The following is a 25,233-nucleotide window of genomic DNA, read 5'->3' as shown; positions in this document are numbered from 1 at the left end:
GGGGCCCAAAATCAAATAGCTAAATGATCCATAGCATGACCATCTTAAAACAATTCCCCCCCACTCCGCTTAGATTTACAGGGGTAATGGCACAGAGTAAATTGTAACAATGTATAGTATTCATGGACCGCTTAGTGAATGTGTGTGGAAAGATTAAATGTCCTAGGATGAATGAAAACAATGTTAACAACCTGTATGAGTTATAGTTATTGTTATTATTATGAGTTATGGAGCTGGCAACACCAAGGTTGCGGGTTCAATTCCCACATTGGCTACATTCACTGTGTTTGTTAAGTGTAAGTGGTTTAGGATAGAGGCACCTGCTGAAGTGGCTGTAGCACAGAGCAGTGAGAGACACATTAAACCTGTCTTTGTGTGTGTGTATGTGTGCCTGCGTGTGTGTTAGCGTTAGAGTCGCTCTGTCATCCTGTGGGATCAACAGTGCTCCTGAACAGCCCAGGGCCTGGTTTCCCAAAAGCATCTTAAAGATAAGTTCATCGTTAGAAACATATGATTCTAAGATGAACTTAGCCTTAAGATGCTTTTGGGAAACCGGGTCCTGATTACTCCACCTCTCTAACAGGCTATAATCCACACGTGCCGCCTGGGGCAGGACAAGCACATCACGCCTCTCTAAGAGGAGTGCTGAGGCAGTGTGGGGAAAAAAACACACACACTCCTGAGTTGTATAAGGATAGGACTAGGAGCAGTTTGACTTGTACTAAAATGAGGAAGGAATTTATATAGTGGCATGTGTGTGTAAATAAAAAGTGTGCTTTGACCTTGGTCAGAGTGATAGTCTACTTGTGTGATGCATTTGAAAGAATGCAGAACTTCTCTTGGCGTTTGAGAGCAACCCCCCCACACACACACACACACTGCCAACACAGAGAGAATGGATCCTTAACACCTTCTCATTGATCACACCCCCTCACCAGAGCCACAGGATGATTACATGACGTTATAATAATGACCAGATCAGCCTTTTGGTTCATAGCAATGTTGCCTTTTATTTCTAATTTCCAATAATCAGAGAATATATCAGTCCCTTATTTGTACAAAAATACCTGAACAGGAGATACAACGTGGTTGATTCAGATGTCTTCCTGACATTCAGCTCTCAGAGAGAACAGGAGTGGACAGACACCTCCGTTAATAGACATGAGCCGGGATTCAAACAAACCGCAATGCGCCGCCCACCGACAGCACACTGCACTTGACTATTAAAAAGTAATTTTGCTGACATTCGTGGAGATCGTATTCGGGGCAAATGCAGCGGGTGTCGGCTAAAACATCAATTACCCTCGAAAGTCAAGTGCAGTGCGATGTCGGCTGTTGTGGATTGCAGTTTTAGTACGAGCCAGTTTTGTTTGAATCCCTGCCCATGGGCTTGAGTGGTGCAGAACAGATGGGTTGTGTTCAGCAGTGAGACAATGTATTAAAACAAAGTGTAACAAATAGAAACTACCTGAACATATCCAATTGAAACACACAAGATTATAGTTTCACCTTGCAAAAAGGTTCTGCTAGGGTTGGCCCTATGGAACAGGACCCTGCATACTGTACATGGAGTTAAGGGCAGAGAGACAGGGAGGGTATAAGGCTACACTGGCACAGCAGAAACATTAGGCCAACCTTACTTTTTTTTTCTTTTTTTTTGTGTGGCTTATTTGATAAATGTATGCGAGAGATATGCTTAGCTGGTTCCGTTTCAGTCTCTAGTCTGGACCTCAAAGCCAGTTCCACTGCATTTCAGGGACTGATTTAGACCTGGGACACCAGGGGAGTGCAATTAATTATCAGGTAGAACAGAAAACCAGCAGGCTCCGGACCTCGTAGGGTAAGAGTTGAATACCCCTGCCCTAGACTATTCCTCATGCCTTTTTCTGATGTAGGCCTAGATCAGAAAAACTGGATGGGTGAAGTAAGCAATATGTTCTCACCATTGAGTGTAAGGCAGGGTTTCCCAAACTCGGTCCTGGGGACCCCAAGGGTGCACATTTTGGTTTTTGCCCTAGCACTACACAGCTGATTCAAATAATCAACTGAGCTGGTAGAAAAATCAAAACGTGCACCCTTTGGGGTCCCCAGGACCAAGTTTGGGAAACACTGGTGTAAGGAAAGCTGCATGGCCCGGATTCAATCAAAAGGTGCTTTGTCAACAAGTGCTTTGCACTTTTAAAGGTAATTTACGCTTGTGCCGACATCTGCAGCGTTTACCATAAATGCGATCTCCGCAAACATCAGGGAAATTGCAATTAAAAGGCGCATTGTCGACAGTGCAGTGGGCTTGTCGACAACGCACCTTTGATTGAATCCTGGCCTAAGTCTCATGTTCAGGACAGCGACTCAGGACTTTGACAGCATCGAAAGTCCTTACATAGACAGTTTCAACATTCTCTGAGCCAGTCAGCTTATACATCTTGTAGAATTCAATGCATGCTAAAAGAGTCCAGTTTGATAGCTTAATTTTATACTGTTTATGTTCTGGTATATAATTGTTTATATATAAATGGTCAATTTGTGATAAAATTAATAGCAAGTGGCTATGCACAATGAATCAAATAATGAAAAAAATAAAAATCTTCATTTGAGACTGAGTGATGAGCAAAAGCATAACGCCCAATACATAGGCAATCTCCCAAATGGCACCCTATTCCCGTTAATACTGCACTATATAGGGAATAGGGTGCCATTTGGAACGCACTCATAGTGATCTGTAACCTAGATACAGTGTTAGATCTACATCTTTTCCATAGTTTCACATTCTATAAAATAGATATTCATATATGCAGAATTTATATATACTGTACATCCATACGATTGGACTTCTGTGAAGGATTGCATTATAACACAGTGATTAAGAGGCAAAGATTGAGAGAGAGAGAGTGAGACAGAGCGACATATAGAGACAGAGCGAGACAGAGGGGTGGTTAAAGTTTTAGCCTGCCCTGACTGACTAAGCTTCTGAGTGAGGTGAAGTATGTGATTGGTTGGTAGTGCAGACTCCTGTAGAGCTGTAGAGTCAGGCATGGTTCAGGAGTGACGGGATGGGAGTGACGTTATTCAGAGAGCTGGCCTAGCAGAGTGCCTGGTAGCCCCTTGCTATTAACTGTCAATCTGGCACGGGACGGTGTATGTGTGTGTGTGTGCGCGCGTCTAGTAAATCTGGTGGAAGCTTTGAGCAGGTATTATGTCACACACTTGCTAGGCCTACAGCTCTGCTGCCTCACGCTAGAAGACTGAGAAGGACAGGACGGGACAGGATAAGACAGAATAGGTCGGGACAGGATAGGACAGAGCAGTATGGGCCAGAACAGGACAGGACAGAACAGGATAGGACAGGATATGACAAGACAGAACAGGACGGGACTGTACGGGACAGGATGGGACCAAAAAGGGGCTGGCTGAGTCCCAATACTCACAGAAACCTTCCTGCTAGACCCTTGTTTCCATTCCTAAACAGGAGAGGAGGATTTGGAACATAGTCCATCTATCCTTCTATCTGAAATGTATTATGTGCATTATAATAGTATGACTTCATACACACAGACACGCTCACAATGTTCACTTTAAGGCGAGGGAAACTCATTTAACTGTGGCTGCAGCAAAGTCAACCAAGCCTACATTTCAACATAAATACAGGCATGTTGGAGAGTGCTTTAAATGGATCCCTGTATTCTGAGAATGAATGCCCTTTCACATCTATTGGTCACTGATTAGTTAGGAACTCCCCTCACCTGGTTGTCTAGGTCTTAATTGGACACAAATTGAAAGGATAAACAAAAAACCAGCAGACTCTAGGTCCTTCATGGAATGAGTTTGACACCCCCGGTCTACAACATCAAGGTGTGGGTCAGGGACAACACAGCCAGACCTGGGTTCAAATACTATTTGAAATCTATCAAATACTTTGGGAGTTTGCTCTAGATTGCCTGGAGTGCCAGAGGGGCGGGGTTTTACATTTTGGGACTGTTCTATTGGTCTATTAAGCCAGGCAAGCTCAATCAAGCACAGATAAAGTATTTGTAATGATATAAAATAGTATTTGAACACATCATCATGCTGACTGCAGTAGGAAGCTAACAACTGACTTGGAGAATAATTATTGACATTCATACAATGCTGACTGGCGGTGATGAGATTTTGTTCACTTACAATTAAACAATGTATTGGACATCAGTTCTAAGTGCAATATTAGTGTGGGTATTGGAACATAGCCTGAAAGATTTAACTCTTGACAGTCCAAATTGACGGTGCAGGGGGCAGGTTTTCCGGGGTCCTATGTGAGACGTCTCCTCCTCTTCCTTCCGTTCCGTTCTCATCTCTCTGAACTTTAGGGTTGATTCCAGGGAATGTTCTGGGTTTTCCAAATGTTCTGATGGGATCAGGTGGAGCCGGATGAAGCAGGAACAGAGAGGCTGGAGAGGCTTTCCGGAGCTGCCCAGCAGTCACCTTTCTCAACGGCATGGCAACAGCACGCTCAGCCTCTCAGTCCTGTCCCGTGCTATACTGATCCAATCAGCAGGCTGGGATTTCTTACGCAGAAACGAGGAGCAGGAAGAGAGGAGGAAGAGCAGGTTGAGAAGAAGGAGCATTCAGCTTCATTCAGCTTACAAGACAACTGTCAGCTGTCTGTTCACAAGTGCAAATAGTTCTGCAACAGTAATACAACATCATCGCAACGCCATCAGCTCTGACAGGGAAGTCCCCATCTCAAACAATCATCTGCCATTTCAAACAAATGGCCAAGACGGTTTGCTTTTGTTCTGTGTTCTTTTTGTCGTTTTCTTTTTCTCTTCCTCGTGGCCCTGTATAAAGTATCGGAGATAGAGTGAGATGGTTGGTCCAGTAAGGAAAGCAGAGGAAGGGCGTGATTCCCCTCCAGGTAACGTCACATTTCAGGATGCCCCCCAGGCAACGTCACGTTTCAGGATGCCCCCCAGGCAACGTCACGTTTCAGGATGCTTCCCAGGCAACGTCACGTTTCAGGATGCCCCCCAGGTAACGTCACATTTCAGGATGCCCACCAGGTAACGTCACGCTTCAGGATGCCCCCCAGGCAATGTCGTGCTTCATGATGCACCCCAGGCAACATCAGCCAGTAGGCAGCATGAAGCATCAGGTGATCAGCTTATAAAGACTGGACTGCACAGGTTGATTTGACATATGGTCAATCGTTGTGATCTATTCGATCCATGTCGATCCCTGATGATCAATAAAGAAGTGCGGGGAAACCAGCCCCCTGTCTATCGTCTGTCTGTCTGAGGTGGGTGAAGGAGGAGGAAACAGGGGCTTGGTTGGATCCACAGATTTCCACAGACCAATATAGTACACCACATGTCTGTCTGTCCGTCTATCTATGTGTGTGGCCACTTTCAAATTCCCCACCCCTCCCCCCAAAGTGTGAAATTGCTCACTACCCCTCATGCATTTTAAAAGCATTGGTGTAACTAAGCATGGGCCATCAGCATCCTTCCTTCCAACGCTCCATTCCTTTTAAATCCACGAGGAACGAGTGAATAAGTGCACACTTGACGATCGAGTGAACGAGGGGTAGAGAATTTAACTGCAGACAGAGGTTAGTGTGTGAGACCAGAGGGCAGGGGTTATGGTTCATGGGTCAGAGGTCAGGGGTGAAGGGTCACAAGGCCACGGCGGTACAGGGGTGTTTGAGCTTGCAGGGCAGCACCCCTCTGTTGAGCTGGTAGAACTCCACCAGGTGGATCAGGTCTGTGAACTTGGTGGAACCATCATCCAAACTGAACAACATCTGACCCTCCTCCTCGCACTGTGAGAGAGAGGAGACAAGTTAGCTATTATACACATATACAATACAGTTGAGAAAGAGACTAGGAGATAGGATGTGAGAGCAAATTGAGATGGAGACAAACTGGATGAACAAGAAGGAAGTGGAACAGAATAGAGAGGTAGATGAGTAGAAATAACTGACCGGTAGGATCTGGAAGTGTCTGATCTTCTGGTGGTGGCACAAGGTCAGGACAAATGCCTTGGGGTTACTCTGACTGTCTCTCAGCAGGAACAACCTGACACACGCACACACACAAAACATTGTCACTTATACTGTACATCTATACATAGGGATGGTTTGTGGGTACTAGGATGGATGGATGGATGGATGGATGGATGGATGGATGGATGGATGGATGGATGGATGGATGGATGGATGGATGGATGGATGGATGGATGGATGGATGGATGGATGGGTGGGTGGCTGGGTGGCTGGGTGGGTGGGTGGATAGATGGATAATACAGCTTCTAAGTCTTACCCGTCTACTTGTCCTTGTTGCATGATCATCTTGTGGGACTCTTCTCTAATGATGCGACCATGGAACCATAGCTGTGTTCTGTGGATCACTGAAAGACACAACAACATCAGGTATCAGGTGTCTGAAAGCCATTTTCTGCTTTCAAAGTATAAACACAAGACGTGTACATGCACTATCCACATTTACACATGCAGAGATACAAGCAGTCTGCATCCCAAATGGCACCCTTTCCCTATATAGTGCACTACTTATGACCAGGGCCCATAAGTAGTGCACAATGAAGGAAATAGGGTGCCATTTGGGATGCATCCACAGATGTAGGAACTGCTATAGGAACTGCTTCTTATTCCACTTGTGTAACAATAAACTCCATTACTAAGCATTTATGAAGTTACTGTTAAATGTTGTTACTAGTGTAATTATTACAGTACTACTACACAGGTATAAGAGCAAGGTAATGTAAAGTGTAGGATACCAGAGCTGAGAGAAGATGGGTGGAGGGGGCTGGGGCTGCCCAGAGCATTCATACGCTGACCCCGTTTCTGACGGCAGGAAAGATAAACAAACAAAACAATGTTAGATTTAGAATGACAGAAGTAAACCTTTTTCAGACCGAGTTTCCCAATCTTCCATCCCATCTCCTTCCTCCTCTCCTCCTCACCCTCCATGTCTGTCCCTCCTCCACCGCGGCGTTCTGTGCTTCCAGAGGGTTTTCTATGATGCGTCCCGTTCTGCCAGAGAAGTCCATGGCCACCAGAGAGTTCTCAGACACACTCCTCTACAGAGACAGAGAAGTTGTCTGAGCCACGCTACCCTCTCCAATAGATCCTAGTCTGCTTAACAGTAAATTGACATTCAGGATAAAACAGGATAACTCTAACCAGTAGTCATAGAGTAGGGAATACAAATATGTGAATAGGAGTCTTACCACAGGAGTAGAGAAGTGTGAGACCGGAGACTTCTGCTGCTGGGGACTCTTGTAGTTCTGATACAGTAATATTCCATACTGTCAAAACAGAACATATATGTAGCGCACAACAAAAATAATTTTTAAGTAATACATATAATTGAAACATCAGTTAAACAGAAGATAATGTGAGTGTGTGTGGTTGTGTGTGTGTGTGTGTGTGTGTGTGTGTGTACTGTACCTTTAACAGTCTGAAGGCAGTCATCCAGCAGGTTCTGCTCTGTTCATCTTCGGCACACAGCATCCTCAGCTCCTTGCACTCACTCCTCACCTTACTGGGCTGTCAATCAAACAATCAGCCAATCACAGAACCTTACCGGGCTGTCAAACAATCAGCAAATCATGTAGCCTCACTGGGCTGTCAGTCAAACAATCAGCCAAGGGGCTACAGTGGGTAGTGCAGACAGCCCAGTACATCACTGGGGCCGTGTCAGACTCCAGCCGCCCCAGCCATAGACTGTTCTCTCTGCTACTGCACGGCAAGCGGTACTGATGCACCAAGTCTGGAACCTGAACAGCTTCTACCCCTAAGCCATAAGACTGCTAAATAGTTAACCAATAGCTACCCAGACTATCTGCATTGACCCATTTTGCACCAACTCTGACTCATCACATACGCTGCTGCTACTGTTTGATCTGTCACTTTATTCCTAGTTATATGTACATACACCATATATGCAAAAGTATGTGGACACCTAAACACAATAACCCATAATATCAAAGTGGAATTATGTTTTTAGAAATTTTACAAATTAAAAGGTGAAATGTGTTGAATCAATAAGCATTCAACCCCTTTGTTATGGCAAGCCTAAATAAGTTCAGGAGAATACATTTGCTTAACAAGTCACATAATAAGTTGCATGGGCTCATTCTGTGTGCAATAATAGTGTTTATCAGGATTTCCGAATGACTACCTCATCTCTGTACCCCACACAAGCAATTATCTGTAAGGTCGCTCAGTCGAGCAGTGAATTTCAAACACAGATTCAACCACAAAGACCAGGGAGGTTTAACAATGCCTCGCAAAGAAGGGCACCTATTGGTAAAAAAACAAACAGACATTGAATATCCCTTTGAGCATGGTGAAGTTATGAATTACACTTTAGATGGTGTATCAATACATCCAGTCACTACAAAGAAAATACAAACATCCTTCCTAACTCAGTTGCCGGAGAGGAAGGAAACCGCTCACGGATTTCACCATGAGGCGAATGGTGACTTTAAAACAGTTACAGAGTTTAATGGCTGTGATAGGAGATTGTAGTTAATCCACAATACTAACCCTAATGTTTGAGCTCACAGAAGAGGGAAATGGAGGAAAACTAGACTCCCTGCGGACTTGTCATCTTTTCACTCCCTCCTCTCTACATTCTCTTCCTCTGTTTCCGCTGCTAAAGCCACTTTCTACCACTTTAAATGTCAAGCCTCTAACCCTAGGAAGCTCTTTGCCACCTTCTCCTCCCTGCTGAATCCTCCTCCTCCTCCCCCTCCCTCCTCCCTCTCTGTGGATGACTTCGTCAACCATTTTGAAAAGAAGGTTGACGACATCCGATCCTCATTTATGAAGTCAAATGACACCGCTGGTCCTGCTCACACTGCCCTACCCTATGCTTTGACTTCTTTCTCTCCTCTCTCTCCAGATGAAATCTTGCGACTTGTGACGGCCGGCCTCCCAACAACCTGCCCGCTTGACCCTATCCCCTCCTCTCTTCTCCAGACCATTTCCGGAGACCTTCTCCCTTACCTCACCTCGCTCATCAACTCATCCTTGACCGCTGGCCATGTCCCTTCCGTCTTCAAGAGAGCGAGAGTTGCACCCCTCTTCAAAAAACCTACACTCGATCCCTCCAATGTCAACAACTACAGACCAGTATCCCTTCTTTCTTTTCTCTCAAAAACTCTTGAGCGTGCCATCTCTAGCCAACTCTCCTGCCATCTCTCTCAGAATTACCTTCTTGATCCAAACCAGTCAGGTTTCAAGACTGGTCATTCAACTGAGACTGCTCTTCTCTGTGTCACGGAGGCTCTCCGCACTGCTAAAGCTAACTCTCTCTCCTCTGCTCTTATCCTTCTAGACCTATCTGCTGCCTTTGATACTGTGAACCATCAGATCCTCCTCTCCACCCTCTCCGAGTTGGGCATCTCCGGCGCTGCTCACTCTTGGATTGCGTCCTACCTGACAGGTTGCTCCTACCAGGTGGCGTGGCGAGAATCTGTCTCCGCACCACGTGCTCTCACCACTGGTGTCCCCCAGGGCTCAGTTCTAGGCCCTCTCCTATTCTCTCTATACACCAAGTCACTTGGCTCTGTCATATCCTCACATGGTCTCTCCTATCATTGCTACGCAGACGACACACAATTCATTTTCTCCTTTCCCCCTTCTGATAACCAGGTGGCGAATCGCATCTCTGCATGTCTGGCAGACATATCAGTGTGGATGTCGGATCACCACCTCAAGTTGAACCTCGGCAAGACGGAGCTGCTCTTCCTCCCGGGGAAGGACTGCCCGCTCCATGATCTCGCCATCATGGTTGACAACTCCATTGTGTCCTCCTCCCAGAGTGTAAAGAACCTTGGCGTGACCCTGGACAACACCCTGTCGTTCTCCGCTAACATCAAAGCGGTGACCCGATCCTGCAGGTTCATGCTCTACAACATTCGCAGAGTACGACCCTACCTTACACAGAAAGCGGCACACGTCCTAATCCAGGCACATGTCATCTCCCGTCTGGATTACTGCAACTCGCTGTTGGCTGGGCTCCCTGCCTGTGCCATTAAACCCCTACAATTTACCAGAACGCTGCAGCCCGTCTGGTGTTCGACCTTCCCAAGTTCTCTCATGTCACCCCGCTCCTCCGCACACTCCACTGGCTTCCAGTTGAGGCTCGCATCTACTACAAGACCATGGTGCTTGCCTACGGAGCTGTGAGGGGAACGGCACCTCCTTACCTTCAGGCTCTGATCAGACCCTACACCCAAACAAGGGCACTATGTTCATCCACCTCTGGCCTGCTAGCCCCCCTACCTCTATACGGAAGCACAGTTCCCGCTCAGCCCAGTCAAAGCTATTCGCTGCTCTGGCACCCCAATGGTGGAACAAGCTCCCCCATGACACCAGGACAGCGGAGTCACTGACCACCTTCCGGAGACACTTGAAACCCTACCTCTTTAAGGAATACCTGGAATAATATAAAAGTAATCCTTCTACCCCCCCCCTCCCCCACCAAAAAAATGTGGTTGTCCCACTGGCTATCATAAGTTGAATGCACCAATTTGTAAGTCGCTCTGGATAAGAGCGTCTGCTAAATTATGTAAATGTCAATGTTCAGTCTGCTTTACACCAGACACTGGGAGAATTTTTCAATTTGCAAACATAAAAAAAAAAAAAAAAACGTTTTCACTTTGTCATTATGGGGTATTGTGTGTACAGTGCCTTGCAAAAGTATTCATCCCCTTTGGCGTTTTTCCTATTTTGTTGCATTACAACCTGTAATTTAAATTTATTTTTATTTGGATTTCATTTAATGAACATACACAAAATAGTCCAAATACGTGAAGTGAACTTGTTTCAAAAAAATTTAAAAAATTTAATAACGGAAAAGTGGTGCGTGCATATGTATTCACCCCCTTTGCTATGAAGCCCCTAAATAAGATCTGGTGCAACCAATTACCTTCAGAAGTCACATAATTAGTTAAATAAAGTCCACCTGTGTGCAATCTACGTGTCACATGATCTGTCACATGATCTCAGTATATATACACCTGTTCTGAAAGGCCCCAGAGTCTGCAACACCCCTAAGCAAGGGGCACCACCAAGCAAGCGGCACCATGAAGACCAAGGAGCTCTCCAAACAGGTCAGGGACAAAGTTGTGGAGAAGTACAGATCAGGGTTGGGTTATAAAAAAATATCAGAAACTTTGAACATCCCACGGAGCATCATTAAATCCATTATTACAAAATTGAAAGAATATGGCACCACAACAAACCTGCCAAGAGAGGGCCGCCCACCAAAACTCACGGACCAGGCAAGGAGGGCGTTAATCAGAGAGGCAACAAAGAGACCAAAGATAACCCTGAAGGAGCTGCAAAGCTCCACAGCGGAGATTGGAGTATCTGTCCATAGGACCACTTTAAGCCGTACACTCCACAGAGCTGGGCTTTACAGAAGAGTGACCAGAAAAAAGGGGTGAATAGTTTTCAGTCTTATTTCTTGTTTGTTTCACAAGAAAAAATATTTTGCATCTTCAAAGTGGTAGGCATGTTGTGTAAATCAAATTATACAAGCCCCCCAAAAATCAATTTTAATTCCAGGTTGTAAGGCAACAAAATGTGGAATAAGTCAAGGGGTATAAATACTTTCTGAAGGCCAGGTTATCGTTACTCATTGTGTTTTTATTATTACTTTTCTATTATTTCTCTATTTTCATTCTCTCTGCATCGTTGGGAAGGGCCCGTAAGTAAGCATTTCACTGTTTGTCTACACCTGTTGTTTATGAAGCATGTGAAAAATAACATTTGATCTGTTTGTGTGTCAGGCTCAGTGTCTCCTAGCATGCCCTGTCCCAGCTTATCCCACTAGGCTGAGCCAGTATAACCTGGTTACATCCAGGGATAACCCCAGCAGAGGTACACACAGTACAGGACTATCTGTTACCTGGGGCCAGTGTGTGTGTGTGTGTGTGTGTGTCCCTCACCTTGATACAGAACTGGTAGTCAGTGGGGGCGTTGTGCAGCTTCCTCCCTGTGGTCACTGTGAACACACTGCTGTCCTCCAGGTCTGATAACAACTGGAGGTGTCTGGGCTCCTAGAGGGAGGGAGGGGGTTTGAACAGTCCTTCCTTGGAGTAGTTTCTTTAGTGTAGTGCACTATATAGATAATTGGCTGCCATAAGGGTCTATGGCCAAAAAACAAGGGCACTACACAGGGAATGGGGAGCCATTTTGGACACATCCCTGATTTTCTTCCTACCTTGGAGGATCCCTTAGTGGAGCAGTAGAGTCCAGAGCGCCTGAGGAACATGGAAAGTCTCTTCCAGGACTTCCTCCCCGACTCCTTCAGATAGAGGAACCCCTGCACCTCCGGACAGCTGCTGGAGTTTAGGAAGTTCTGTACCAACACACACAGGGGAGTGAGTAAGGACTCTCTGGAATGTGTGCTTGTGTATGTGGGGATAGAGGTGCGCGAATGCGTGGGTGTGTGTGTGTGTGTGGTGTAACAGTACTCCACCTGTAAGAGCTGTGACTGGGGGATGGAGCCGTTAGATTCCTGACACCATGCCACCATCTGCTCCGGAAAGAAGTTCTGCACAGAGAGAGAGAGAGAGAGAGAGAGAGAGACTGAATTAGGAGAGCGAATGAAAGAAGATAGAGAAAAATAAAAGGAGAGAGAGAGAATACAACAGAATGAGAGAACAGAGAGAAAAATACTTCAGGGACTTCAGTATCACATTAGTGATGGAACCACTATTAAGAGGGCATGCGAGAGAATGAGAGAAAGAGAAGAGTGGGGAGATAGAAGAGGAGAGAGAAGAGTGGGGAGATGAGCGAGAGAGAGTGGAAGGAAGGAAGGAAGGAAGGAAGGAAGGAAGGAAGGAAGGAAGGAAGGAAGGAAGGAAGGAAGGAAGGAAGGAAGGAAGGAAGGAAGGAAGGAAGGAGAGAGAGAAAGAGAGCGAGAGAGAGAGAGAGTAGAAGGAGAGAGAGCGAGGATAGGGGAGAGAGATGGAGAGAGGAGAGCGATCCAGAGTAGATGCAGTATGATCTCACCCCCTGACGTAATTCCTTGGCGAGCACTCATACACACACCTCTTAGTGTGATTGACATGGTAGTTTTACTGTAGTCATTACCAAAGCCCTGAGGTGAGGTCACTCCCTCTTACTGAATCACCTCAGGCAGTGTGTGTGTGTGCTTATGTGTGTGTGTGTGTGTGGCATGTGTGTGCAAACATGCGCGGCAGTGTGTGTGTGCGACGGTGTGTGTTTGTGTGTGTGTGCGCGTGTGTACAGAGGACTCACCAGGGGGTTCCTGAAGAACTCATACTTGGCATAGTTCTTCCTGAAGAGGAATTTACTGTCGCTGGTCATAGAGGCTTGAACCTGAACCACCAACTCATGGTCCTCCAGACAGCGCTCTGCAGAGAGGAGGGGGAGAGGGAGAGGGAGAATAGAGAGACATCAGCAATTAGCCCATTTATTTGCATTGTCACAGTTGGTTATCACACTTGTTTCCAGTATCTGAGTGAGGGGCCACTGGAAAAGAGAGGAGGGAAGACATTGGTAGGTAGGCTGTGAGCACGCACACGTGAGAGAAGCAGGTTTTGGTATTGCAGTAGGATGATGTCATATATTTAACTTGATTTGACAAAGAAGCCGAGGCCAGCTCTCTCGCCATCTATCTCTCCCTCTGTCTGCTTCTCATCCATGTCTCTACCTCTAACTCTCCCTCCTCCCTCCCTCCCTCAGTCTCTTCTTCTTCTCTACCTCTGTCTCTCCCTCCCTCTGTAACTCCTCCCCCTAAAAAGCTGATGTTGACTATTGAGAGTATTAGACCTCGTACATTGTTAACTATCTCTATTTTTGTTTTGATGTATAGGCTAGAAGTGTGTGTTCTCCTTTCTCTCTCCCTCTCTTGATCTTGAGATCACATGACTCTAGCTGATTGGAAACCCATAGTGACACGATGTTCCAGGTTGGACGCACGCACACACACACAGTGCTAAAACCCACAGTTGCTCAAAAAGGATTGAGCCCATACCGTGCCTCACTGCTGGCTAACACAGACCTCAAGGTGTGTGTGTGTGTGTGTGTGTGTGTGTGTGTGTGTGTCTGCGCCACTCTGTCCTGGCGTCTAGCAGGGGAATTTCCTGTTGAAGTAGAGGGAGAGAGCTGATTGTCTGAGCTGTCTGGGGGCTCGACCAATGCAGCTCTGGGATTGGCTGTTTGCTGCATTGGCCTGATACTGACACTGTGCCTCTGCACCCTTCCCCCTCTCCCTCTCTTTCTCCACCCCCTCCCTTTCTCTGCGCTCCTCTCACATTCCATCTCTCCCATTAAGTTTTTCCAAAAATTACGATTATCTATCAAGTATAAAACAGTCTTCTATCCCAGTAACAGTCAGTAGAGATAGGAAAGCTTTGTGGAAAACAGGATAGAGAATAAGAGGGAGGCAATAAAACCACACTAAAAAGGTGAGGCAATAAAACCACACTAAAAAGGTGAGGCAATAAAACCACACTAAAAAGGTGAGGCAATAAAACCACACTAAAAAGGTGAGGCAATAAAACCACACTAAAAAGGTGAGGCAATAAAACCACACTAAAAAGGTGAGGCAATAAAACCACACTAAAAAGGTGAGGCAATAAAACCACACTAAAAAGGTGAGGCAATAAAACCACACTAAAAAGGTCACAGAAGGTAAAACAGAACTGTAGATTTTATGTGATTGAAGCTTTTAGGTAGCTAGAATCTATAGTATATGCTTCCCCAACCTTAACACACTCGATGCGCACACACACACACACACACACACACACACACACACGAGGCCCAGTAGTGGGTGATGCTCCACCAGGCTCCAGCTGTTGTCATCCAGACAGTGGCTCTTATAGACCAGGAGCTGACACACATCTCTGGCCCTCATATCAGCCGGCACCTCCACCACCTTCCCTGCTCCATCCTCACTGTACACCTTGATGATCTGCACACACAGACAGACAGAGACAGAGACAGAGAGAGAGAGAGAAATATTGTATTCATATAAAAACATAATCACTGTTCACCTTTATTTGAATGAAAGGTCACAAAATACATTTGTAGTCATTTACAAACAGGCCACTGTAAAGAGCAGTCAAAACATTAAGGGCCGGTTAACCGTTAAGCCTAGCCCATGGACTAAAACGCATGCTCAATATGACTAGGCTTAATCTGTGTCCAGGAAATTGGCACATAGAACTGCTAGAGACATTCCTTCTTAACTCAAACTGTAACACTGCAGCTATAATGCATTATGATGCAGTTATAACACATTGTAAGACTTGTCATAAGCATGACTGTCTGCCTTTTAATGTCTTATTATCATATCATAATAATCCAGACTAAATAATGGCCCTTTTAAGTCAGTTGAAATTTTAATAAAACAGGGTTGGTTTCCTGGACGAAGATTAAGCCTAATCCTGATCTATAGAGATTCCCCACTGAGCTTTTAGGTCCAAAATTTTGTCTGAGAAACACACAGTAGGACTTTCACTGTTACTGACACTCCACCACACACGGACATACACACACTTTCTATCCGTTCTACGTTCTATCCAGATGGTTGAATCCGGATCCTGTGGTACAGACTGTTCTCTCTGCTACCACATGGCAGGCGGTACCGGAGCGCCGCCCTATGGGACTCCTGGTCACGGCCGGTAATGACACAGCCTGGGATCGAACCCCAGGTTGTAGTGACGCCTTAACACTGCGATGCAGTGCCTTAGACCGCTGCGCCACTCGGGAGGCCGTAAAATATTTTTTTAACTCTTTCTTAAAACTACATTGTTGGTTAAGGGCTTGTAAGTAAGCATTTCACAGTAAGGTCTACACCTGTTGTATTCGGCGCATGTGACAAATAACATTTGATTTGATGTTCTGTAAATGAGGATATCCTCGAACGCTGACCATGACCGTACATTTCTCGTCTGAAAACCATGGTTCAACCGTTTACACATACGTAGCACATTTACCAATATGCCTGAGCTATCCACACCATATATACATACCTCTGAGATGTGCTCACTAAACATATGCCTGAAAATATACATACATTCACCTAAACATATACAATACTCACACTTAAAAATATACATACGCACTTAATGATATACACACAAATATTCACGCCTCAAAAACACCCACATTTACTCAAATACACACATACGCCTATGAGCAAAACCCTATTGATAGAGATATTTATCTATCCATCTATCCATCCATCCTACTCTTCTTCCTCCAAGCAAGGAAGTGTGTTTGTGTGTGTGTGTGTGTGTGTGTAGCGTGTGTGTGAGCGTGTTGTGTGTGTGTGCGCGTGTGCAGAAAATGTGCCTAAATTTCTGTGCCTAAGTTTTATCCCCAAACCCATCAAGACGACACGACACTATAAACAACTCCACGGTAGAACACAGAATCACACGACACTACAAACAACTCCACAGTAGAACACAGAATCCCACGACACTAGAAACAACTCCACAGTAGAACACAGAATCACACGACACTATTAACAACTCCACAGTAGAACACAGAATCCCACGACACTACAAACAACTCCACAGTAGAACACAGAGAATCACAGGAAACCAAAAACAACGCCACAGCTCTCTCTGCCTCCTCCGTCCCCCGTCCCAGCCCAGTGCCCGGGCCGTGTCTTGACCATTACTGGACAGGACAGAGACAGGACAGCAGAGAACACAAAGGGTACGCACTAGAAAGGAGACGCCAGAAACAAAAGAAGAAAAGTATCTATTGCGTCTCGTAGTAGTTTGAGAAAGTTTCTAAACGTGGAATGTCGTCACCGCTAAAGTTATACACACACTTCCCACAACACACATACTCTACCCACACACAAGCACTACACCCACACACAAGCTACCCACTACACACACTCTACCCACTACACACACGCTTACCTCTACAGCCTGAAAGAGGCAACAGTCAGGAGAGCACGATGGCATTTTCACACTGAGCCTCACTCTACTGTGACAGAGAGAGGAAGAGAGAGAGAGAGAGGAGTGAGAGAAAGAGGGCGGGAGAGAGGGAGGGAGGGGAAAGGAGAGGGAGGGACTGAGAGGTAAAGCGAACACGATATAGGCAGAGGGAGAAAGAGGGAGAAGGAGAGAGAGAGAGAGAGAGAGAGAGAGAAGAGAGAGAGAAGGAGAGAGTGAGAGAAGGAGAGAGAGAGAGAAGGAGAGAGAGAGAGAGAGAGAGAAGGAGAGCATTTCCTCTCGTGCTGGGTAGGATAATGCCTGAACACTGCTCTCTCTAAGACTCAGCCAGTGGATTAGTGCAGTGTGTGTGTGTGCGTCATGCGTGCCTCATGTCACACACGTAGAAACACATGCATGCACACACACACATACGCACACAGATCCAGTCATAGTCACGCATCTCCAAACATTTTCTAGCTGCCTCACGGTTTCAGTTTCTCATATCAGACCAACCTCCCCCCTTTTCTTCCCCTCCCCCTCCTTTCTCCTCTCCATTCCAGCCATCCTCTCCTCTACAGATGAGTGTGAGATGGAGGGATGAAGTGTCAGGTATGGAGCAGTGTGAGGAACAGATCTCTGTTGTCTTTCATGGGGCTGTGGGGGAGAAAGAGTTTTGGTCACTAGTTAAAGTGGAAGTAAAGAGTCTGTAAATGGTTCTTTAGTTTTAGACTGTGATCACGTGTCAGCTATAGGGGCTGGCAGACAAGAGGGGGGAGAGAGCGAGAGAGACTGGGGATTGCTCAGCTATTCTGCTGAGAGTAAATGGAAGATACAGAGGAGAGAGACAGTGAATGACAAATCATTGGATATTTATTTAGATTCTAGTTCATTATCAATTTATTCATTATTTTAGTTTCAACTGAATAAAATCCAGCAATAATTCAATTGTGTATAAATTGTGAATAACAATAATAATAAAGAGACAAGGGCTGAGCGATTAGTGCTTTTTGAGGTCGGTTCGGTTTAGTTTCAATTAAAAAACAATCACGGTTTTCAAAACAAAATAAAGACATTAAATGCGGCTTGAATGCTGTAACACAGAATAAAACAATTAATAAAAGTCCCATGATGGTAGTGACTACCCATTACTGCTTATCACTTACTAACTATAATTTATTGTGGTCCTCTGTAGCTCAGCTGGTAGAGCACGGTGCTTGTAACGCCAAGGTAGTGGGTTCGATCCCCGGGACCACCCATACACAAAAATGTATGCACGCATGACTGTAAGTCGCTTTGGATAAAAGTGTCTGCTAAATGGCATATTATTATTATTATTACTATTTATTCACATTACTGTACTTTAATACAAATATTTCAGTTGTTGTGTATATTAAATGTGTTTTAGCCCTATTTGACAACTTTATTATTTCATTCCAAGTCATCATCTCATCTCTATAGAGCTGTGCTGTCTGACAAAATCACAATTTTAGTAGTTCTTCAAAGTAAATAAGGCATCCTTTTATGACTGCCAACTATCAAACACTTATATCATGTATTTTCAGGTAAAGATACCTCACGAAGCAGCTGCTCTCTACCCCTCTCGATCACGCGTTCTTCTGTCTCTTCTCTCCATCTCCTTGTCTGCGGCATAGAGATTGATAGAGGACTCATCTTTATATCTGTGCCATTACAGCGTCTGTGACAGCATGGGCAGCGCCACTAAGGCTACAATCCAAAGGAATCCCCACCCAGTTGACTACTTTAAAATGTTGGAAGCATGGAGGAGGCCCTCAATGGCGCTGCCCATGCTGAAATGGCCTTTTGGCCACTACAGGCCTCTATCATTCTCTATTGTCTGTACCACACAGACCAGACAAGTAGGCGCGCAATGGATTATGGTCATTGTAGTTCAGTGGTCACCAACCCGTCGATCGTGATCGACTGGTCGATCTCCAAGGCATTCCTAGTCAATCACCAAACATTTCTGTAAAAACCCCAACGATAAAGCCTTGCGTTTCAAAAATGTGTTATTTGTTTTGTGCTGTTGACGGTATGTACACTTGATTCAACAGCCCCAGCGCTGGGAAGGCAAAGTGTTCCCATTTTGAACCATTTAATGTGTCTGAAGGTAGAACTCCGCCTACCGGCGGGCCCAGAGATCAAATCAAGAGCACCTACAGGCCTACCGCTGGCCAATCAGATAGCTCAGATCACCGTGTCTGCACAGTTTCCTTGAGCCTATAGACTGGAAAAAGAAGCATAGCAAAGTTGATACTGTGAGATTTCAAAACTTTTAAAACCATGACTAGAGAGCTATTCAACGAATAGGCTACAGCAAAGCGCTAGAGAGTACAGTCGTGGTCAAAAGTTTTGAGAATGACACAAATACAAATTTTCACAAAGTCTGCTGCCTCAGTTTTGATGATGGCAATTTGCATATACTCCAGAATGTCATGAAGAGTGATCAGATGAATTGCAATTAATTGCAAAGTCCCTCTTTGCCATGAAAATGAACTTAATCCCAAAAAAACATTTCCACTGCATTTCAGCCCTGCCACAAAAGGACCAGCTGCCATCATGTCAGGGATTCTCTCGTTTACACAGGTGAGAGTGTTGACGAGGACAAGGCTGGAGATCACTCTGTCATGCTGATTGAGTTAGAATAACAGACTGGAAGCTTTAAAAAGGTGCTTGAAATCATTGTTCTTCCTCTGTTAACCATGGTTATCTGTAAGGAAACGCGTGCCGTCATCATTGCTTTACACAAAAAGGGCTTCACAGGCAAGGATATTGCTGCTAGTAAGATTGCACCTAAATCAACCATTTTTCGGATCATCAAGAACTTCAAGGAGAGAGGTTCAATTGTTGTGAAGAAGGCTTCAGGGCGCCCAAGAAAGTCCAGCAAGCACCAGGACCGTCTCCTAAGGCTGATTCAGCTGCGGGATCGGGGCACCACCAGTGCAGAGCTTGCTCAGGAATGGCAGCAGGCAGGTGTGAGTGCATCTGCACGCACAGTGAGGCGAAGACTTTTGGAGGATGGCAGCAAAGAAGCCACTTCTCTCCAGGAAAAACATCAGGGACAGACTGATATTCTGCAAAATGTACAGGGATTGGACTGCTGAGGACTGGGGTAAAGTCATTTTCTCTGATGAATTTCACTTTATCTGGACATCGGATTAACAACATGAATTGGTCCATGAGGCAGAAATAATGCAGTGTGACTTGAATTTCGCCATCAACTGGAAGACAGTGTCCCCTTTTCTCAGCGGAGGGATGGAGAGCGGAGGGATGGTGGGTCGGGTGAGAGGCAGCGTCACAGCTGCTCTCTCTCCCTCCCCTCAAACCAGGGGCGTAACTTTCACTGGGGACGGGGGGACATGTCCCCCCCCCCCACATTCTGAAATAGCATTTTTGTCCCCCCCAGTTTTATCATTGGAATGTGATACAAAACGAGGCAACGTGTGCTTTAGGACCAAGCGTACGCCTCCGAGAGGTCGGGTAGGCTGTTTGGAGTGTTTATCTGTCTGGATTAAAAATAATAATAATAGTCATGTCCCCCCACTTCTAAAACCAAAGTTGCACCCCTGCCTCAAACTGACCATCAGATCCAGGCCATCAGTCCAGTAAAATAAAATAAAGCAAATTATTATGCTCACTCAGCTTTGCCTCAAACGTAATACAACAAATGATCTATTACCAGTGTGATCATATACCTCAAATTTTGAAATATAATTTCAAAATGGTCTGAGAAGAACAACATTGGCAGGGCAATTCAAGCATAGCCAATATGCAGTGATAATGTATTGGGCGTATAGACTACTACAAACCTCATCTTAAAAAAACATCTGAGCAGTAGATCTTGACTCAGAAACGGTTGGTGACCACTGTTGTAGTTAATTACCACGTTCTCTGCACAAAACTATGTAGAATATTGGCCTGTTGGAAACTACAACTCCCACAGTTCAGGCTTGATCGGATTTATCGCCTGAGAAACTGCACATTGAGCTCACAGAAAAACGAACAAACGAAATGGAATTCAAATAACTGAACAGACTTCGGTCAATTAGTTGTTAAAAAAATAAAATAATGTGGTTAATCTCTCAGCACTAAAAGAGACAGAGGGACAGAAAGATAGAGAGAAAGAGCGAGAGAGGCAGAATGAGAGAAAGAAAGAGGAATGTCAGTAATGTAATACTGTGTCATAATCAGCCTCGTGTGGAGTGCTGCATGCCAGCTGGCCCCTAATACAGCCTGCATGAGAAACTCACACACACACACACACAGAGAGAGAGACACACGCACGTACGCAAGCATACACACGGACATGCATGCATGCATGCATGCATGCATGCATGCATGCAAGCATACACACACACACACACACGTGTGTGTGTCTATATATAAAATAAATATATATGTGTGTCAGTAAAACTGTCATATCACCTCTTAACATCCTCTTCCTTTCTTCCCTCCCCTTCCGTCAACCCCCTTTCCTCCCCACTCCTCTTCCCACCCTCTTCCTCCCCCTTTCCTCCCTCCATCTCAGACATCTGACCATGTCATGGAGAGAGAGAGAGATGGAAGCGAAGCGTCTAGACATTATGAGCAGGCAGAATTATGTGGTTGTTAGTCTGGGTCAGTGTGTGTCACACCGAGACGCTCGCTCACACACTCGTGGTCTTAACTTGATTAGAGGCCACAGTTCAGTCTCAAACTCAATTTACCACTTAACTAACCATGTCTTAACCACACACACGCTGTGGTCTACCCCCTTATCATGACTCAGACTCTCCAACAGATAAACCCAAAGTTCAACCTCTGTGTATTTTTGTATTGTAATTCCCTGTCTTAGGTCAGTTAGGATCACCACTTTATTTTAAGAATGTGAAATGTCAGAATAATAGAGAGAATGATTTATTTCAGCTTTTATTTCTTTCATCACATTCCCAGTGGGTCAGAAGTTTACATACACTCAATTAGTATTTGGTAGCATTGCCATTAAATTGTTTAACTTGGGTCAAACGGTTCGGGTAGCCTTCCACAAGCTTCCCACAATAAGTTGGGTGACTTTTGGCCCATTCCTCCTGACAGAGCTGGTGTAATTGAGTCAGGTTTGTAGGCCTCCTTGCTCACACAGTTCTGCCCACATATTTTCTATAGGATTGAGGTCAGGGCTTTGTGATGGCCACTCCAATACCTTGACTTTGTTGTCCTTAAGCCATTTTGCCACAACTTAGGAAGTATGCTTGGGGTCATTGTCCATTTGGAAGACCCATTTGCGACCAAGCTTTATCTTCCTGACTGATGTCTTGAGATGTTGCTTCAATATATCCACATAATTTTCCTTCCTCATGATACCATCTATTTTGTGAAGTGCACCAGTCCATCCTGCAGCAAAGCACCCCCACAGCCTGATGCTGCCACCCCCGTGTTTCACGGTTGGGATGGAATTTTTCGGCTTGCAAGTACCCCCTTTTTCCTCCAAACATTACGACGGTCATTATGGCCAAACAGTTCTATGTTTGTTTCATCAGACCAGAGGACATTTCTCCAAAAAGTATGATCTTTGTCCCCAAGTGCAGTTGCAAACCGTAAGTCTGTCTTTTTTTTAATGGCGGTTTTGGAGCAGTGGCTTCTTCCTTGCTGAGCGGCCTTTCAGGTTATGTCGATATAGGACTCGTTTTACTGTGGATATAGATACTTTTGTACCTGTTTCCTCCAGCATCTTCACAAGGTCCTTTGCTGTTGTTCTGGGATTGATTTGCACTTTTCGCACCAAAGTACGTTAATCTCTAGGAGACAGAACGCGTCTCCTTCCTGAGCGGTATGATGGCTGCATGGTCCCATGGTGTTTATACTTGCGTACTATTGTTTGTACAGATGAACGTGGTACCTTCAGGCGTTTGGAAATTGCTCCCAAGGATGAGCCAGACTTGTGGAGGTCTACAATTTTTTTTCTGAGGTCTTGGCTGATTTCTTTTGATTTTCCCATGATATCAAGCAAAGAGGCACTGAGTTTGAAGGTAGGCCTTGAAATACATCCACAGGTACACCTCCAATTGACTCAAATGATGTCAATTAGCCTATCAGAAGCTTCTAAAGCCATGACATTATTTTCTGGAATTTTCCAAGCTGTTTAAAGGCACAGTTGTCACGGTTTCGGCCGAGGCTGCTCCTCTTCCTTGTTCGGGCGGACTTCGGCGGGGTCGTCGTCTCCGGAGTACTAGCTGCCACCGTTCTATGTTTCTTGTTTCGTTTGGTTTTGTCTGTGCATAACACCTGTCCCTTGTTTGTGTCTTGATTGTTCTCCTATTTAGTTTCTTGGTTTGGGGGCAGGTGTTATGCGTGATTGTTTATGTCAGACTGCCTCTGTATCGTGTCTAGTTTCTCTCGTTGTTGGCTTGTGCCCGAGTTCAGACTGCGTGCGCTGCCGTTATTTGCGCACTGTGTTTGGTGCGTAATTGTTTCGGCGCCACCCGGTTGGGTTGGTTATTATATTGTGTACGTGCTTGGTTACGTTACTAAAGACGGTTGAAGTCATCCTGGTGCCTGCGCTGATTCCGACACTCATCCACACACACACCTGTCTGACAGAATCACGCATCAAGATGGAATCAGCAGGAGCGACCGCGCCACCAGCTGATTTGGCGGAACGTCTTCGAGGTCAGGAGGACCGGATGAACCAGGTCTGCCACGCTCTGGATAGGGTGATGACCACGCTGCACCGTTGGGAGACCAGCAGGGTTCCCACACCTCCACACACCCGACCCAGATCCAGCGGTCAGCCCTCCAGTGTCCTCTTCGGAACCCAGTGGAATTCGGCTCTCGCTCCCGAGGGCGTGACGACGGCTCCACCGCCGGGTGTCAAGGGTTCCTGCTGCAGGTGGAGCTCTACCTCGCCACCGTCCCACCCGGCGCCCTCGGGACACGAGAGAGCGTCTCAGCCTCATCTCCTGTCTCACCGGCAAGGCGTTGGAGTGGGCCAACGCCGAGTGGAGGAGAATGGACGCCGCAACTGACGAACTACGCGGAGTTCTCCCGCCGCTTCCGTGCGGTATTCGACCATCCACCAGAAGGGGAAGGGCGGCGGGGAACGTCTGTTCTACCTCCGACAGGGGATGAGGAGCGCCCAGGACTTTGCATTAGAGTTCCGGACCCTAGCGGCTGATGCAGGGTGGAATGAGCGGGCCCTGACTGACCATTTCCGCTGCAGCCTCCGAGAGGGACGTCCAGCGAGAGTTGGCGTGCAGGGACACGTCGTTGACTTTCGACCAACTGGGTCGACATGGCCATCCGGCTGGATACCCTGCTTCGCCACCCGTGGGCGTCCCGGAGGAGGGGGTTCGCCCATTCCACTCTCCAGGCCTCCCGAGCCGAGTCCTGGAGCTCGGGGGTGCTGGGCGCTAGGGAAACGGAGGAGGAGGAGCCCACGGGGACCCGGCCCTTGCACCAACTGTGGTCGTGGAGGGCACACTGCGGCTAGGTGCTGGGGCGGGTCCTCCAGAGGAGGAGATGGCAGGACAGGCATTGGGGGTCACCCCAGGTGAGTAGGCGCCCTGCTTACCCAGAGCTTTCTGTCGTGCACCTAACCTTGCCTGTTTGTTTCCCACAGGTTGCACCTCGTTCCCAGCATAAGGCGCTGGTAGATTCAGGCGCAGCTGGGAATTTTTATAGATCGCCAGTTCTGTTTAGAGTTAGGGATTCCTCCTCCCAGTGGATAAGCCTTTCCCCGTCCATGCCCTAGATAGCCGTCCGTTAGGGTCTGGTTTGATTAGGGAAGTCACAGCACCACTTCAGATGATGGCGCAGGAGGGTCATGAGGAGAGAATTCAGCTTTATTTGATTGACTCTCCTCGTATCCGGTGGTGTTGGGTCTTCCTGGTTGATAACTCATGACCCTATTATTGGGTGGCGAGAGAAAGCTCTTAAAGGGTGGTCTGCTCAATGTGAGGGGCGATGTCTGGGTGTTTCCATAGGGGCGACCTCGGTGGAGAGTCCGAATCTAATGCCAGCATTGCAGATTCCCCCCGAGTATGAGGATTTGGCACTGGCGTTCAGTAAGACTAGGGCTGCTCAGCTGCCGCCTCATAGACGGGGGATTGTGCGATAGATCTCCAGTCAGGGCGCAGCTCTCCCAGCGGAGCCATGTGTATCCCTTGTCTCAAGAGGAGAAAAGATCTATGGAGACTTACATCTCTGAGTCTCTTAGACAGGGATACATACGGTCCTCCGTTTCACCCGTTTCCTCAAGTTTCTTTTTTGTGAAGAAGAAGGATGGAGGTCTGCGGCCGTGTA

General features: G+C 46.2%; 1 protein-coding gene across 1 annotated transcript in view; it reads right to left on the bottom strand.

The window, feature by feature from the left end:
- Window positions 1-984: 984 nt before the first annotated feature.
- LOC121586598 (growth factor receptor-bound protein 10) overlaps window positions 985-25,233 on the bottom strand; it is a 55,046-nt gene continuing 30,797 nt past the window's right edge. Inside the window, exons 6-17 of the mRNA XM_041903416.2 lie at window positions 14,795-14,951; window positions 13,271-13,386; window positions 12,486-12,560; window positions 12,228-12,365; window positions 11,953-12,063; window positions 7,439-7,537; window positions 7,219-7,296; window positions 6,952-7,068; window positions 6,766-6,832; window positions 6,291-6,378; window positions 5,954-6,047; window positions 985-5,791 (exon numbers count right to left, since the gene is read on the bottom strand). Coding sequence (XP_041759350.1) covers window positions 5,645-5,791; window positions 5,954-6,047; window positions 6,291-6,378; window positions 6,766-6,832; window positions 6,952-7,068; window positions 7,219-7,296; window positions 7,439-7,537; window positions 11,953-12,063; window positions 12,228-12,365; window positions 12,486-12,560; window positions 13,271-13,386; window positions 14,795-14,951 — 1,287 coding nt within the window. The 3' untranslated portion in view covers window positions 985-5,644. The remainder of the gene's footprint in view (window positions 5,792-5,953; window positions 6,048-6,290; window positions 6,379-6,765; window positions 6,833-6,951; window positions 7,069-7,218; window positions 7,297-7,438; window positions 7,538-11,952; window positions 12,064-12,227; window positions 12,366-12,485; window positions 12,561-13,270; window positions 13,387-14,794; window positions 14,952-25,233) is intronic.

Source organism: Coregonus clupeaformis, chromosome 17 (assembly GCF_020615455.1).
Source record: "Coregonus clupeaformis isolate EN_2021a chromosome 17, ASM2061545v1, whole genome shotgun sequence".
NCBI classification, from domain to species: domain Eukaryota; kingdom Metazoa; phylum Chordata; class Actinopteri; order Salmoniformes; family Salmonidae; genus Coregonus; species Coregonus clupeaformis.
Note: the sequence above shows the minus strand (reverse complement) of the source record. Positions and strands in the feature narration are given on the sequence as shown.